Source organism: Brassica napus, chromosome C4, assembly GCF_020379485.1.
Source record: "Brassica napus cultivar Da-Ae chromosome C4, Da-Ae, whole genome shotgun sequence".
In the NCBI taxonomy this organism is placed as follows: Eukaryota; Viridiplantae; Streptophyta; class Magnoliopsida; order Brassicales; family Brassicaceae; genus Brassica; species Brassica napus.
The window spans coordinates 29,140,899-29,158,060 of NC_063447.1; the positions used below are offsets into that span (position 1 = coordinate 29,140,899).

Genomic DNA, 17,162 nt, shown 5'->3' on the forward strand with positions numbered 1-17,162 from the left:
GCTGATCCTTCATGTGACATCTTCACACTCCAACGGCTCTCTCTCTTGTTTGTCCCACACAGCACAAGACATCTCCTTCTGATTATTGTAATTCAGTTTCCTTATCTTTGTCTTGTACTTCACCTAGGGGACAGACTTGGAACACAAGGCAACACAGCTCATGCTTCATTTGAACTCGCCTAATTCCCTCTTGTTTCTTATTGCTTCATTTCCATATCTTATTGCTTCATCTTCATACACTCTAGATCTTTATTGCTTCATCTTCACACTCTCCCTCAAGCTTGACCATAGGGACTGGTCAAGCTTGGAAACCATGAAGCATTCCCTCATTAAAACCTTTAGCTTGGAAAAAGCTCATGGGATAAAAACCAAGCCAAGGAAAAAGAGTAGAACACTTCATGGCTAAGAGGATCAGTGTGATGAAAGATCTACGAGTCCTAACTTGGAATGTATGAACTCGCAAACCTTGGTGCTTGCAGCCTTAGTGAAGATGTCAGCTAGTTGATCCTCACTCCTTGTGTAGCAAGGTAAGATGATCCTTTGTTCCACTGCTTGCCTAACTTTATGACAATCCACCTCAATGTGTTTAGTTCTCTCATGGAACACATTGTTGGAAGCTATGTGTATTGCAGCTTGATTATCACAATGCATGGTGATTGGAGTTGATGTCTCTATACCCAAGTCTTGAAGTAGGTTCCTGATCCAGATCAACTCATTAGTGAGCTTCCTCATTTCCCTATATTCAGCTTCAGCACTTGAGCATGACACTATCTTTTGTTTCTTGCTCTTCCAAGTAACAAGATTACCTCCAATGAATGTACAATAGCCTGTGGTGGATCTCCTATCCACTCTGTCCCCTGCCCAATCAGCATCACAATACCCAACTATCTCTGTGCTTTTGTTGCATCCCATCCATACTCCTTGCCCTGGCGCCTCTCTTAGGTATCTTAGGATTCTCTCAACCATGTTCCAATGGTGTATCTTGGGAGCTTGCATATGCTGGCTTACTTGGTTGACTGCAAAGCATACTTGGTGATGGTGAGGTATATAAACTTTCCTACCATTCTCCTATAGTGTTGCACATCAGCATAGGGCTTGTCTTCAATCTCCCCCTCACGCAGCACCTTATACCCATCTTCTAGTGGAGTCTTGGCTGCTCTTCCTCCTAGATCACCTGCCTCATTCAGAAGATCAAGTGTGTACTTTCTTTGGGATAAGAATAGCCCATCCTTGGATCGGCACATCTCAATTCCTAGAAAATACTTTAACTCTCCCAAGTCTTTGATATCAAAAGATGATTTAAGGAAAGCTTTAGTTAAGAGTATACCTTCTTTGTCACTCCCGGTGATGATGATATCATCAACATATACTAAGATCACAACAATCCCTTGCTTGCTGGTGAGTGTAAAGAGAGTATGATCTGCCTCAGATTTCACAAAGCCCATTCCATTGAGTGTGGTGCTGAGCTTGTGGTACCATGCTCTAGGTGATTGTTTCAATCCATAGATAGCCTTCTTGAGTCTAAGAACATTTCCAGGTTTCACTAGGTGTTCTAGGCCAGGAGGTGGCCTCATGTAGACCTCATCTTCTAGTTCTCCTTGTAGGAAAGCATTCTTCACATCCATTTGCCATAGATCCCACTCTAGGTTGACAGCCAAGGATAGGATTATCCTTATGGTGTGAAGTTTAGCCACTGGTGCAAAGGTATCTAGATAATCCTCTGTTTGAGTGAAGCCTCTTGCTACTAGTCCTGTCTCGCGCCTCTCTACTGTCCCATCAGCATTGTACTTAATGGTGAAGATCCAGCGGCTTGTTACAGCTCTCTTGCCTTTAGGTAGTTCAGCTTCATACCATGTATCATTGATGATCATGGCATTAGTCTCACTGCCCACTGATTCTTTCCATTCCTCATGCTCCATAGCTTCTTCATAAGACCTTGGAATGTATTCCTGATCCAACTCTCCAATAAACACCACATGTTCTTGGGGATAATGAGCTAGAGAGCACACTCCTTGTATGGGATGAGCCACAGCTTGAGCATTGAAGTAGACCCTATTGTTCTTCCAATTTAGATCAACCGGCTTTCTGATCCTAGAACTTCTTCTTGGAGCCTCAATTGCAGCTTGATCAATTGCAGCTTGATCAATATTAGGCTGAGGCTGGCTTGCAATCACTACTGGCTCCTCTTGAGTCACGTGATGATCCTGCTCCTCTTGTGTATGATGCTCAGCTTGATCATGACTTGCTGAATCCTCTTGATAGTGTTCAGCTTGATTGTCCCCCTCAGGATCAAGGTGAGGAATCTCAATCACATCAGTATCAACCTCAGTAGATGGCGTGGATTGAGTGGCCTCAGGTATAGTGGCTCCTTGATCTTGGTGTATACTGATTCCAAGTCTTTCCATTACTCTCCTTAGGTTGTTAGCTCTATCCGAGGCTGAGTGGGACAGGTTCTCTACCTCTTCCCAACTCTTTCCATCATAGTAGCCTCTAGATTCCACAAATTTCACATCTCTTGAGATTAAGACCCTCATGGTCTCTGGTACATAACACTTATAGCCCTTCTGGTGGGGAGAGTATCCAATAAAGATTGCCTTTATGTTCTTAGCTGACAACTTATCTCTTTGTTCTCCTGGTATCAAAACAAAACAAAGACACCCAAACACACGCATATGGTCTATAGATGATTTGTTTTTGTTAAGTACCTCATAAGGAGATTGATCTTGAAGGACTTTTGTGGGGATCCTATTGATTAGGTAGCATGCTGTTAGGACTGCATCTCCCCAAAAACGTTTGGGCACACTTGTGTGGAACATCATACTCCTTGCCACCTCCATGAGATGTCTATTCTTTCTCTCAGCTACACCATTTTGTTGTGGAGTATATGGGCAGCTAGTTTGGTGGATCATCCCATGTTTGGCTAAGTGTTGTTTGAAGGCATTGCTTGTGTATTCTCCTCCATTATCTGATCTCAAAATCTTAATCTTGGCATTAAAGTGATTAGATACATGGTTTTGAAAATTTATGAAAGCTTCTAAGACCCTATCTTTAGATTGTAATAATGTGATCCATGTATACTTTGATTTCTCATCTATAAAGGTCACAAAATACTTATGATGTTCTCTAGATATGCATGGAGCTGTCCATACATCAGAGTGGATTAAGTCAAAGCAATTTTCATAAATAGTACTTGATCTAGGGAACACACTTTTGCAATGTTTGCTTAGGATACAAGCCTCACAATCACTTTTAAAGGAAATACTAGGAAGCATGATGTTCAAAGCACGAGAATGGGGATGTCCTAATCTAGCATGCCATAATACATCTTTAGGTAAAGTAGAAATGGAATTTAGAGCATAAGATAAATCGGCTGAGAGCTTAGTGTCTTCAAGTAAGTACAAGTCTCCCTTGGTTACACTTTTGCCAAGCAACCTACTAGTTTCAATATCCTGAAAGTAGACATCATTAGGAGTGAAAGTAACACTACAATTCAAGTCATTAGTAGCTTTTTTAACTGATAACAAGTTAGAGGTAAAGCTAGGCATGTAGAAAGCTTTAGAATCTTTATCAAATAGCCTAAGATCACCTACACCTTTGATTGGTACTTTCTCTCCATTGGCTATCATAACATTTTCTAGGGCAGGAACAATATTTTTAATTAAGCTAAGATCACTAATCATGTGATGACTTGCCCCTGAATCTATAACCAATGGTTTTGTAATTTTAGGTTCAGTTAAAGCATTCAGCAAGATACCACAAGTGGAGGCATGTAAAGAGGTACCAAGTGTGTTACCAGAGTTGTCTTTGAGGAGTTTGATGAGAGCCTCAATGTCAGAGCGCCTGATGACTTCATCTTGATTGTTCCTCAAGGTTAGGTTGCCACTAGACGCCATTGCTTTGCCTTCACCACCTGCTGGAGCTTGGCGCATGCTTGCTGGAGTAGATGGCTCTCCCATGTCACCCGAGAAGTTGGCTCTTGTATCATTGTAGTTGGCTCTGAACTTCTGTGGCTTGAGGTGAGGATGGAGGATCCAGCACTTGTCCTTTCCATGGCCTCTCTTCTTGCAATGATCGCATGTCCACACCTTCTTGTCTTCAGTCTTGTAGGTACCTTTATTTGCAACTCCTTCAGCTTTGTTTGCAAGTACCAAGTCTCGCTTGCCTCCAAAGAGCCCCACTGATCCTTGTTCTTTTTGAATCCGAGCACACACTTCTTCAAGGGATGGGAGTTCCTTGTCTCTTAGGATATGCTTGATGAGGTCATTGTATCCAGGGTTGAGAGTAGAGAGAAGAGCAAACACCTTGTCTTGTTCTCTCCTTTCATTCAACACATCTGGATCAATGGTTGCTGGCCTTAGCATCTCTAGCTCAGCCCACAGGGATCTAAACTTCCCAAAGTGTTTATCAAAGTCATTGTCCTCTTGACTTAGAGTATTGATAGCCCTCTTGACCTCAAACACCCTACTGATGTTGGACTGGTTTCCATAGACCTTCTTAAGTGTATCCCATAGGTCTTTGGAGGTTTCACAGTAGCCATAAGCTTCCTGGAGTGGAGCATCAAGACTGGACTGAAGAATAGACAGCACCATGAGGTCCTCTTGATTCTTCTTCTTGTCGCCAGCTTCACTCACCACCACTTCTCTACCATCCTCTCCTAAGGTTGTTTTCTTTGGGTTCTTGCCTTCTTCAACAATATCCCAGTAGCCTCTGCCACCAAGAGCTGTCTTAGCAAGTCTTGCCCACAACAGGTAGTTAGCTCCCTTAAGGGTAGCTGGAATCACAAACATTTTTGAATTTTCTCCAGAATCCATCAAGAACAACTCAAGAACAGTTCAAGAATGGTGAAAGAAACTAGAAAATATTTTTGTAAGAAATAATCAGAGTAAAGGTTTGCGGAAGTAATAGGTTTCAAGAGCTTAATTGCTCTGATACCATGTGAGAATTAGTGATTTATGAGATGGTTTATGTGATAAGTTCAAAGAGATTAAGGAGTTTGAGTAAAAATAAGAAAGAGAGAGAGAGTATTGCAAATGAGAGAATATGAAGAAGGAATCTCTTATTCCATTGCTTGATTTGTTTATGGGAACATCCCATATATAAAGAGGTTACAAGTACATGAGATATAATAAACTAGACAAATAATAAACAAGGGGAGAAGAGGATGAGTCTGATCTTGTGCAGGCTGGTCCCGGACAGTGACATGTCCTAAACATCTCCATTGACTTGGGAACTTTAACCAACCCATGTGAGCTGATCCTTCATGTGACATCTTCACACTCCAAGGGCTCTCTCTCTTGTTTGTCCCACACAGCACAAGACATCTCCTTCTGATTATTGTAATTCAGTTTCCTTATCTTTGTCTTGTACTTCACCTAGGGGACAGACTTGGAACACAAGGCAACACAGCTCATGCTTCATTTGAACTCGCCTAATTCCCTCTTGTTTCTTATTGCTTCATTTCCATATCTTATTGCTTCATCTTCATACACTCTACATCTTTATTGCTTCATCTTCACAAGAAACACACCTGAAGAGAGGAGGAGAGCCACGGAGAGAGAGTCCCGTAGATAGCCGTGAGAGAGAGGTGGAGTGATTCTTCGTGGAGAGAGAGACGTCGAGACAGAGATGAAACATCTCCTTCCCAATAAAACTGTAACACCTGTCTGCTAAGAGACATGCCTTCTATGGCTTAATTAAGATAGTTACCTCAATTAATAACTATTTTTCTTTTTTTTTAATTCTTAATTTCATGGAAAACCCCTCTTAAAAGACTCCAATAATCATGCTCTTATTATATACCATATATATCGCATGCTTCTTCAGGGATGAAAGGTGTGAAGGAAGCAAAGCCAGGTCCACTCTTGTCGTGGCATCAACGAGTAAGTATTGTAGCTGGTGCAGCAAGAGGGCTTGAGTACTTACATGAAAAGGCGAACCCACATATCTTTCACCGTGACATAAAGTCCAGCAATATTCTAATCTTTGGTGATGGTGTAGCTAAAATCGCTGAGTTTGATCTTTCAAACGAAGCTGATATGGCACTTCATTCGAGTCGTATTCTTGGAACCTTTAGTTATCATGCCCCTGATGAGTAAGTTTGTTGTCATCTTCTTCTTCTTCTATTGCTCATCACGCTCACTCTCATAAGTTATTTTTCTCTCTTTGATCAGATATGCAATGACTGAGCAACGGAGTGCAAAGAGTGATGTGTACAGCTTCGGTGTTGTATTGCTCGAGCTTCTAACAGGTCGAAAGCCCGTTGATCATACATTGCCTCGAGGCAAGCAAAGTTTAGTCACATGGGTAATATATACTGATCTCTTTATCAAAGATATATAATTTGAACTATCTAGCATTACAAACATGTAACTAGATATTCTAAAACTATGCTTTTGCCTTAGGCTACACCAAAGCTGTGTGCAGACAAAGTAATGCAGTGTGTTGATTCAGGACTCGGAGGAGATTACCCTCCAGAAGCTGTTGCTAAGGTATAAATCAAAACTAGTCTTGTCGTATTGATTCTAAGACACAAAGTAAAGAGGAAAAATAAAAGCATTCCTCGATTCAAAATGTATTTACGTTTAATAGTTTTTCTTGTTGATAATGCAGTTTGCAGTTGTTGCTGCGTTGTGTGTACAATACGAAGATAGCTTCAGACCAAACATGAGAACTGTCGTGAATGCTCTTCAATCTTTTGTTGAATGTTCGGACCGGACCTGCGGGAGGAGAACATTAGTGTTGTGTGTTAACTCTTGGCCGTCACCTTTAATAAGATATTTAATTTATACAGTTTATAATATATAGTGTTCATATAATTAAGAGAGTGACCACTAAATTAATCTAAAACATGTGGGAATAATTGAAAATAAAAACAAATATATAAGTGAGTCGTTGCTTGCGTGATTGTGCTATTTCAAACTAGGAGTTTTAGGATTTTTGGAAGGGGTCCTTCCCAAAATAAAGGATCCCATATATACTTACACATATATAATCTATACATAATTTTTAGGACTCCAATGGGGTAGAACCCCCCCATTGGACATGCTCTTATGCACAACTTGAGGACCCCTTATAAAAGTCATGCCTCCTGACATGTATTTCCATGATTAGCATCATATTTTGATGGTTGTGGATTGTGAAATCCCCACTGAAGAAAAGTCCTTTAAAACCAAGCAAATAATCGAGAAATATCCAAGCAAATAATCTAATGTAGGTTATTCTTGATATTAATAAAATGAATGCGCTGAATCTGAGGGCAATTTGAAGTCTGTATATGAAGAAAATGATCACTGATCACTTGTGATTATGGGAAGATGTCAGGATGTTATTCCCATACTTTCTTCCGGTAAGCTGCTTTAACTACCGAAAAAAACTTTAAATTAAATATTAAAACGGTATAATTCCCATAACACTTATTTGTTTTTTCACCAGAAAAAAACTACTTCACTTAAAAGTTAAAACATTACTTGCATTAAACGTAAAACTAAAATATAGCAAAAATATTAGTTCGAAACGTTAACTGTTTAGCCTGAAATTAACCCGCAAATCCCTCGTTACGATACGTTAAGTACCTAGAAAATAAATAAAAAATCTAATAATATCTACCAAATATAGACGACTATAAATATGCACAACATGCATATCTCTATACCTAAGCTCTCTTCTTCCTCCCAACCCGTTCCCTTCCGATCCTTTTTTTCTCCGTCCATACAAAAACACAATCATGAACACTCCAGTCATACATATATTATTGTTTCTCTTCGTAGCTGCCACCGCAACGGCAGCCGCTACACCAACCAAACGCGCAAACTACCTTTTCACACGGCACGCAAAAGCAGTCGCGGGAATATGCACTGTAATCCAAACAAACACAAGTCTATGCTGCAAAACCCTTAAACACGTTCCTACCAATGATCCCATTGAATTGATCCGAGCGTTAGCGGTTGCGGCTGAATCTTCCGTGAAAAATAGTGTGGCTTTTCTCTCAGAAATCAAACCAAAACATACATCAAACGCAACCGCAGCTGCAGCGATCATCAGCTGCGGGAAAAACTTGAAATACGCATTGGAAGATTTCACCGAGTTTTGGAAAGCTACGGGGAAAGATGTAAAGACGTTGGCTCATAACTATTTCACGTGTAAGAAGACGCTAATGTCGATTATGGGGTACCATTGGACTTGTTTTGATGATATTGAAGATAAGAGTTTGTTGAAGGAAATGGAGATTGGGATTGGAGTTGGGAAGAATCTAAGCAGTGATTCGTATGATGTGTTCAATGGTTTAAATACTATTTTTAAGACTTTTGGTATTAAGGTGAAGCTGAACGAGGAAGACACTTCGCCCCGACCGCCACCATTGTCGGCTTATTACTACTGATTAAAGGATGGAGATGTAATTATTAATTAATGTCGTGTAATGCCTAAAACGATCACTAATGGAATCATATATAGATGGTTCTGTCATGTATGATTGTATGTTATAGGTTCTATACATGTATGGACGGATTTCGAGGAAAGGATATATTAATGGAATATTATATTTTTTTTTGTTAACTATTTGTTAGATATTTTTTTGACGATGTTATTATTTGTTTCTCCATAGTTTAAGCTATATATAGTATTTGATGCATGAAACCTGGCTATATTTGCTTATGCTTTCGGGATCTGCATGTCAACATTCATCAAACTTATAGCTTCATTGATTAAATACCATATAATACTAAATAGCTAGATAATGTATGTACATTTAATTACCCTAACGCTATAATGGATTGTCAATTCTAAGTGAGTAGCGAATTGGAACTTTTATAATGTGGTGTTTGACCTAAACTCGAAGCATTAGAGCACTCCAATGTGGGGTTTTACCTATTGGAATTCTAAACTTTTATATATGTTTATGTATATGTATGTATATATTATATATGCATATATAATTGTGGAGTTCATTACTTACGGAAAACCCAACCCAAAATTTCTTAAAACATGAAAGTTTAGAATTTCAATGGGTAGAACCCCTTGGAGGTGCTCTTACTTCCGCAATTACTTTCATACAAAGCCATAACCTCATGTCTCTTTTTTTTTTTTGTAAAAAGGCTTTCAATTAAAAATACTAAAAACATACAATGTATGGTTAAAACAACCATAAAGTTTGAATAAGTATGATGAGAAATACCTCATACTCAACCAAGCATTAGCTTACATAGAAGAAGACTTATGATTCATAAGCTTAATGAAACAAGAGAGAGATGAAACTACTAGGAGGATGGAGGGTAGTTTCCGCGGCCTCGACGACCCCTTTTACCCCTTCCTCTTACCGTTTTCCATTCCATATCTTGAAACTTTTGGACTGGTTTTATTGGCCTTCCACCTCGTGACATGTTGATGTTTGCCGTAGCATCACTCATATATCCTCTCTCATCATCTTGCTCATTACAAGCAATTTGAGTAACAGAAGGACTGTCATGTGCAGGAGAGTATAGAGGGACCAATGAATTGTCCGGTGAAACCGAGTTGGCCTCAAAGACAATAACAGGGGATGAAATTTCTTCCATAATATTAGCTTCAGTTGGAGAAGATTGTGTGTCTGCTAATGGTGATGAAGTCAAAAAAGAGTTGGAGCCAGTGGCTAAATATACCTTAGAGCAAGTGAGATTGTTTACTGGAGTGGAAAATTCCTTCAGCTCATCTCTGAGTTCAATACCACTTTCTTTAGTAGGTTCCAAAGTCTGCTCAGTAAGTTCCTCTCATGCTTCTTCAGCTGAGACCAAACTTGACTCCACATTTTCAGCTGGTAACACCAAGATATTTGATGCAACAGTAGGCTGCACTAATACTTTTTCCATTTCAACCTGAGGCTCTTCAGCGGGTAAATCCTCAAGTGTGGGACTTGTTTCCACATTCAATTGGACAGCTGGAAGGAGACATCTTTTTTCCATATGTCCCAAATGTCCACACCTACCACAAACACTTGGAATCCATGTATACTCAACATCCACCAAGAAAATATTACCTTGTTTGTCATCTAAGACAATTTTCTTTGGAAAAGGTTTATCAAGTTCTACTTCAACCAACAACTTTGCTTCTCCCAAACAAGTCGGATCACGTCGAGGTTTATGTGTTTGCATAGGCTCACCAAGTCCGGACGCCACGTGGCTGAGACCCAATCTTGAGTAGCAACTATCTGGAACATTTTTTAAGATTTACCCACACTGGGATTGTTGATACTTCAGGGACATTAAATGAGTTAACTGGTTTCCAAGGGGAGACAAATAACAAACAGTCATCAACATGCCAAACACCTCTTTGAATTACCCATTGTCGAGTTGAATCATGAGGTATATGAAACATGTAAGAGGAATCACTCAGCTTGCGGCAACCTATTCTACATGTTCTACCCCACAATCTATTCACCACATCATGGATTAAACCCCCAGGAGGAAGAGAGCAGCGATGAAAGTGGCCCATGATATATTCCTTTTTATTCTCTGGTCCTAACCGAAGCACTTGAGAAGGAATGGTTACCTGAGGCGTTCCATCATGTCGAAAAGTTGGCTTGGCCGCTCGGTAGAGGTTTCTGGTAGCAGGGTCCATTCTGGCTGCCCATGGAAACCTTAATGTTCCATCCTCTTTAAGTTCGGGGACCAGAATTTTTTGAACCGGCATACGAGGAAATTCTCTGGTAAGACTAGGATGGTCTTTTTTCTTCTGGTTTGACCCAAGTCCATCAGGCAATGTTGGCCAGAAAGAGTCAAGGAGATTGTTAAGATACTGCAGGTCAAAACCACTTGGCGTTGCAGGCGTTGGAGGAGTTGCAGGTGGTATAAAAGCAAGTGGTTTGGCCAAGGCTCCAATTGAAGGAACAAATTTAGGTATTGAAGAATCAACTGATATCTCTGGAGAAATGGTAGTTATTGGAGGGAGGCCAGTAGATGGAGATGATTTCGAACCTCCGGCCGCCTCTAGTTCTGGTTCAACACCAGAGTTGCTTACTCCCATTATGTATTCAGTTTCACTTGAATCCTTGAGAGTCGACTCCAAGTCGTTGACATCTATTTGATGCCTCATATCTTCAATACCATTGCTCACTACCGTAGGCTTAGACGACATCTCTGGTCCAGATATTTTTCCTTCAATCGAGACTGTGCCAGTCGATGTTACCGGCGGTGGAGACTCCATTGACCAGCAACACTTAGAAGGCCAACGAGGATCTGGAGTGGCTGTGGAATTAGTAGATGTCGTCTTGATTTTTTGACTCTCGTCGGTTGTTGGGGTTGAAGCCGAAAGAGAAGCTACATGTGTTCCTTGAATCGAAACCTCCTTCACCGTAATCTCGACAGGGATAAGCGTTGACTTCACCACATGTACACTAGTATTCAACGGAGACAAGGAGGGCAGAGAGGAAGAACGAGGGAGAACATTTACGGGGGTGCTGCGTTCTCGTCGTCAAGTTCAATTGGGGGTTTCATGGCAAGAGCACGAGAGAGTGAGGAAGTTAGTATGCTAGAGACGTTGAGAGGAGACGGGGCCAGATCTGGTGCTCGTGGTGAGCGACACGCCGGAGCGACGTCGAGAATAACTAGAAGAAACGGAAGCGGGGGTGTTTACTGTTTACCTTTCTCTTTCTCTCGCTCAGTTTATTTTGTTAATTCCTCCTTTTAAATTTCCTCAATAAGACCAATGAATTTTCCTAAGTCCTAACCTCATGTCTCTTCCTAATTGTTTTCTTTTATGTACACTGAGAAAAAGAATCACGGATTCACGGTGATGTTTATATTGATATGTCCCTCTTGCTCGTTCTATTAGACGTAAATACAAGTGTAATGTCATCCTGACTATGTACGGGTAGCTCATTTTACTGAGACTAAACCATACTTGATATTTCCTTAAAAAATTCTGAGTGTCTGATATCTTGCATATTTGCATTGTTTTATCTATTCATCCATGTGCATTTTCATCATAGAGATTAGGATTTAGACATGTTTAGGTTGCATTTTGCATACATGAGTCTCTATTAGGTACTGGAGTGCCACATGGAGTTCTTAGGGACATTTGGATGCATTTGGAGCTCGAAGGAGGTGAAATAGGTGATCATTAAACGAGCAGAGCATGGGAGCGACCTCCCGGAGTGACATCACGAAGTCGCTGTGTCCCACCTCTCAGAGCGACCTTCCTAAAGCGACGCCATGAAGTCGCTCGCGTTCTCCTTACTCCGAACCGTCTTAGATGACCCTGGAGCGACCTCTCAGAGCGACCTACCAAGGTCGCTCCCGATCCAGAGCGACCCGTTGGAGCGACACACCAAAGTCGCTCGCGACCTCTCACCCGGAGACACCAAAAATCGGCCTTGGAGCGACTTCCCGGAGCGACACCTGCAAGTCGCTCCGCGTTACTTTGCTGCCGAAAATCATGATTTCCCGAGGACCTTTTTGCAATTTATTTTGGACGTTTTGCACTTGGAAAAACCTATGTTTTAAACATCTTTTGTAGCCACCAGGCAGACCATCTTTTGATCTATGGAGAGATACACAAAAACTCTCTTGAGAAGTTCATCTCTTGGATTTTGATTGTTATGTTCTTGTGTTCTTGTTGATTTCTTATCTATTTCTCTACATGATTAATCTGAAATCCAATATGGGTTTAAGAGGAATCATGGAGATTAGTGAGTAATCACCTTTTGAATTCATGGGTTAGGGAGATCAAGGGTGATTAGGTTAGTTCTAGGATGTTTTAGTGTAGATCATTCTTGTTCCTTGCTAGTAGAGTATTCATAATGCATCTTCTGAGTTGGCCACTCAAAAGTTGATCAATAGGCATTTCCCACCCAAAAGGTGTTTGATGAAATGCCTGAGACAACTCTCCTAGGCTTTTAGTATACTTTGCCAAAGACATTTGTTGTTAAAGATGCTAAGATAGCTAATAGACTTGTTAGTAATGATTGCTTTCATATTATTCAACCAAAGACATTTGATGTTTGAGATATGTTAGCAAATGAGCATTCATCTAGACATAGAGCTTGCTTAGAATTGTGTCTAGGCTTAAGGTTGATAGTTTGATTGATCATTTGCCATCCTTAGTTCGATACTTGATCACCCAAGGTCTAATCCCTATGCCCATGAGTTCTCTTTTCCCTTAGTCAAGAAGTATCATTCTGTTATTGCTTTCTAGTTTTAGTCATAGCTTAAAACCCATCTAAATCATTGGTTGCACTTAGATTAAGTGAGTACTTGCATTCTCAGTGCTTTGATATCCCTCAGAACTGGTTCGACAATCACTATACTACAACATTTGTCTTAGGAGCCTTGAAAACTCCTAACATCAAATTGGCGCCGTTGCCAAATTCTGAGTAGATTTAAACATTGAGATTTAGTCACTTGCTTGAGACTAAGTCATTTTAATTTTGTTTTGTTACTGATTCTTCTTCTTCACCTACCTTTCACTTTCAGGTGTATGAACTTGAGGAGCAGGGGTCCATCAAACCTAGTTCCAATAGTAGCAGACATCAGAGCTTTTGAGAGGGAGTGTGCTAGAGCTAGAAGAGAAGAAGAACACCAGGCCCACTTGGATATTGATATGGCAGATCCACCGCAAGGGGCAGAACACCAACCGCGGGCAGCTCGACCCATTGGCACTTACGACCGCCCCAACATACATGGTCACAGATTCGGAATCCGAGCACCAGCTGTGGCAGCCAACAACTTTGAGGTCAAGTCAGGACTCCTCAACGTGATCGAGAACAACAAGTATCATGGCTTGGCTCTGGAGGACCCATTTGATCACTTGGATAGGTTCGACAGCTACTGTGGGTTGTCAAAAACCAATGGTGTGTCCGAAGATGCCTTAAAGCTCAAGCTATTCCCTTTCTCTTTGGGGGATAAGGCACGTCAGTGGGAGAAGTCTCTACCCAGCGACTCTATCACCACTTGGGATGAGTGCAAGAGAGCATTCTTGGAGAAATTCTTCTCATCCTCAAGAACTGCTAAGCTGAGAAATGAGATCTCCAGTTTCCAACAGAAGAACTTGGAAGGATTCAGTGAAGCCTGGGAGAGATTCAAGGGCTACCAAGCTCAATGCCCACACCATGGTTTCTCTAAGGAGAGCTTGCTGAGCACATTCTACCGTGGTGCTCTTCCTAAGTACAGGGCCAGACTGGATACAGCTAGCAATGGGTTCTTCTTGGGGAGAACTGAGGAAGATGCAGAGGAGCTGGTTGACAACATGGTAAAGAGTGATGCAGTCTACAGTGGAGACCACGACAGAAGCAGTCGAACAGATGATAAGCAGACGAGGAAGGAGTTGAAAGCTCTACAGGATAAGATAGACATCCTCCTTGCTGATAAAGCCACACAAGAGCAGCTGCACTTTGTTGGTAACCCAAGCCAAGATACACCACCTGTTGTCCATGAGGTTGAGGGTTTGGAAGGTCAGGAAGAGCTGTGTTTCATCAACAACAATGGTAGCTGGTACAAAAAAGAGCCCAACTTTCAGTACAACAACTACCAACAGAAATCCTATCCCAACAACCAACAGAGTGGTTATCCGCCTCGAAACAACCAGCAAGGCAGCTATCAACCTCATCAAAACCCCTCATCTGGTTCCTCTGCTCCTCAAGAGAGCAGCACTGACACCCTGCTGAAACAAATCTTGGAGTCTCAGACTAGAAGTGAGAAGCATGTTGGTTATGAGTTGAAGAACCTTCATTCCAAGATTGATGGGAGCTACAATGAGCTCAACAACAAGTTCTCACATCTTGCTTCTACAGTCAAGAATTTAGAGAATCAGTTTGCTTCCATGAACACTCACCAGACTCGCCAGCAAGGATCTCTACCTGGAAAATCTGACCAAAACCCCAAGGAGGCCAAAGCTATCACCCTTAGGAGTGGTAAGCAGTTACCTCCTACAACCCTCACCAGGGATGCTGAGAAACTAGGTGAGGAGGTGGCCATCAACTTAGATGATGAAGTGGTGATTGTTGATGAGAAAATCAATGATGAAATCTTGGAGAAGATTGTGGAAGCCAAGGGTAAAGGAAAGGTTGGGGAAGAGAAGAAAACAGTGAAGGATGGTGAAGTTCTTGCTCCAGCAAGTGAGAATTCTTTTGTTCCTCCTCCCTATGAACCCAAACTACCATTCCCTGGTAGATTCAAGAGGCAGCTGCTAGAGAAGTACAAGGCTTTGTTTGACAAGCAAATGAGTGAAGCTCAGGTTGCAATGCCCATCATCGATGCTTTCATGTTGATTCCTCAATACAACAAGTTCCTGAAAGATGTTGTAGCTGCAAAGAAGAAGGAAATGGAAAGCATGATGATTCTTACCCATGAGTGCAGTGCCATCATCCAAAGGCTTGATGTTCCAGAGAAGTTAGAGGATCCAGGATGCTTCACACTACCTTGTGCTCTTGGACCTATGGTATTTGAGAAATGTCTCTGCGATTTGGGAGCTAGTGTCAGCGTGATGCCTTTGTCTGTTGCAAAGAAGCTTGGATTCACTCAGTACAAGAAGTGTAAACTCTCTCTGGTGTTAGCTGATCGTTCAGTGAAGTACCCTGTGGGCATCTTAGAGGACCTACCTGTGAAGATTGGAAGGTATGAGATACCTACAGATTTTGTGGTGCTTGAGATGGGTGAGGAGGCTCAGGACCCATTGATTCTTGGAAGGCCATTCTTAGCTACAGCAGGAGCAATTGTTAAGGTGAAAGAGGGCACGATTGATCTCCATTTGGGTAAAGGGCATGTTCTCCACTTTGACATCAAGGAGAAAATGAAGAAACCAACTGTGTTCGGGCAAGCCTTCTACATTGAAGAGATGGGCACTCTTACTGATGAGCACCTTGAAGAGTTACCACCTGAGGACGACGAGGAGGGAGCATCTCCCTCTACTCATTCTCCATAGAAGGTAACCCACTACTTTCCCTTGTATATACCATTTCGTTTTTTGCATATTAGTTTTCTCTTTTTGGGTATCTCTCTCTCCTTGACAACACAGAGACTGTGTCATTTAAGTTTGGGGGAGGTACCAAGTATTTGATCACGTTTGCTTTGATGATTTTGAGTCTCATGCATTGCATTATACATATATATTTGCATTAAAAAAAAAAATTCATTTAGTTTGCATCATTGGCATTTCTAGGAGAGTCTAGAGCATATAGGTTGCATTTACTTGCATTGGGAGCAATGATTTGAAATGCCTTGTAAAGAACATTACTTTGCACCTGAATAGCTTATGCACCTCTCAAAAACACTTGTATGCTTCGAGCCTTGAAGACTCTTCCTGAAACTTGTTGATTGCTGAAACTCAGTCTTTGAAGCCAACTACAACCTTATTTGAACTGAACGAACTTAATGCTTCTTGCTCATGGTCCCTTGTGTACTGAGTCATGGCTATACACACCTGAGTTGTCACATCCTTTATGCCAATCTTATTCTGACAAACTCTAGTGGTAGACCACTCCCAAAACCTTTCCCTCCTTTTAAGCTTTCATTGTTTGATGAGTGAGGCCTTCTTCGGAAAGTCTTACATGTGCATAATGTTGAGAGTATCGGGAACGACAATGCTTGATCTTCATTCTTGCTAGATTGGGCACTCTATTGTCTAGCTATAGGTGGGGGGGGGGGGGTTGTGATTATGATTTGGGAGCAATGAAAAAGGAAAAGAAATAACTCTTTGTGTTTAAGTGAATTGTCTTACTGGGATAAGTAAAAAAAAAAACCTCTAGCTCAAGTTATGAAAAGTCTTGGCCCCCATTTAAAAAAAAAAAAAAAATATGAAAAGAAAAGAAAAAGAAAGAAAAAGGGGGCTAGCAAAGTTGTTAGGAGCTAAGTAATGTTTTGAGGTTGTGAAAAATCCCTTGTAGATTTCAAAGAGAAGGAGTTAATGTTCTTAGGATCTTTTGGTGAGAGATGTGAGTTGGGTTTGACATTTGAGAATGATTGTGTAATTGTATGTTTGGGAAAAGGGTAGAACAATGGAGATTGAGCATTGTATGCATGAGTTGATCCCTTTCTTAGATATATTATGTGCAATGTCAAGGCTACTTGTTTCGAGAGTAAACCACCTTAAAGATTTTATGTTTCGAACCTCTTGAATCACTTGAATAAAAGCCTTCCCTTACCCAACCCAATGACTTGGACCAACTGACCATTTGCAAGAATTCACTTGATGCTATG

At 41.1% G+C, this 17,162-nt stretch overlaps 3 protein-coding genes and 1 non-coding gene across 4 annotated transcripts; 2 read left to right on the top strand and 2 right to left on the bottom strand.

Annotated features, from left to right (window-relative positions):
• The first annotated feature begins 5,825 nt into the window (after positions 1-5,825).
• Positions 5,826-6,494, top strand: LOC106393288 (probable receptor-like protein kinase At2g47060). Its single transcript, XM_048755722.1, has 3 exons — positions 5,826-6,091; positions 6,171-6,303; positions 6,402-6,494. Exons 1-3 carry the CDS (start codon positions 5,826-5,828, stop codon positions 6,492-6,494), a joined length of 492 nt encoding a protein of 163 aa, XP_048611679.1.
• A 1,153-nt stretch (positions 6,495-7,647) lies between these two features.
• Positions 7,648-8,556, top strand: LOC106395819 (probable pectinesterase/pectinesterase inhibitor). The gene has a single exon (XM_013836167.3). The coding sequence runs from the start codon at positions 7,724-7,726 to the stop codon at positions 8,375-8,377; it is 654 nt and encodes a 217-aa protein (XP_013691621.2). The 5' UTR covers positions 7,648-7,723; the 3' UTR covers positions 8,378-8,556.
• LOC125585211 lies at positions 8,298-11,706 on the bottom strand. The gene is made up of 2 exons (XM_048753866.1): positions 10,522-11,706; positions 8,298-10,180 (listed from the first exon to the last, which is right to left on the bottom strand). Exons 1-2 carry the CDS (start codon positions 11,173-11,175, stop codon positions 10,058-10,060), a joined length of 777 nt encoding a protein of 258 aa, XP_048609823.1. The 5' UTR covers positions 11,176-11,706; the 3' UTR covers positions 8,298-10,057.
• A 2,271-nt stretch (positions 11,707-13,977) lies between these two features.
• LOC125586592 lies at positions 13,978-14,084 on the bottom strand. The gene has a single exon (XR_007323129.1). It is a non-coding gene; the product is annotated as a small nucleolar RNA R71 (small nucleolar RNA).
• Positions 14,085-17,162: the final 3,078 nt, after the last annotated feature.

Excerpts from the sequence above, each read along its gene's own strand:
- LOC125585211 (XM_048753866.1), bottom strand. The coding sequence starts at position 11,175 with ATGGAGTCTCCACCGCCGGTAACATCGACTGGCACAGTCTCGATTGAA. Across the intron at positions 10,181-10,521 it reads GACATGATGGAACGCCTCAG|ATAGTTGCTACTCAAGATTG; the intron begins GTAACCATTCCT and ends AAAATGTTCCAG.
- LOC106395819 (XM_013836167.3), top strand. The coding sequence starts at position 7,724 with ATGAACACTCCAGTCATACATATATTATTGTTTCTCTTCGTAGCTGCC.
- LOC106393288 (XM_048755722.1), top strand. The coding sequence starts at position 5,826 with ATGAAAGGTGTGAAGGAAGCAAAGCCAGGTCCACTCTTGTCGTGGCAT. Across the intron at positions 6,092-6,170 it reads AGTTATCATGCCCCTGATGA|ATATGCAATGACTGAGCAAC; the intron begins GTAAGTTTGTTG and ends CTCTTTGATCAG. Across the intron at positions 6,304-6,401 it reads AGCAAAGTTTAGTCACATGG|GCTACACCAAAGCTGTGTGC; the intron begins GTAATATATACT and ends CTTTTGCCTTAG.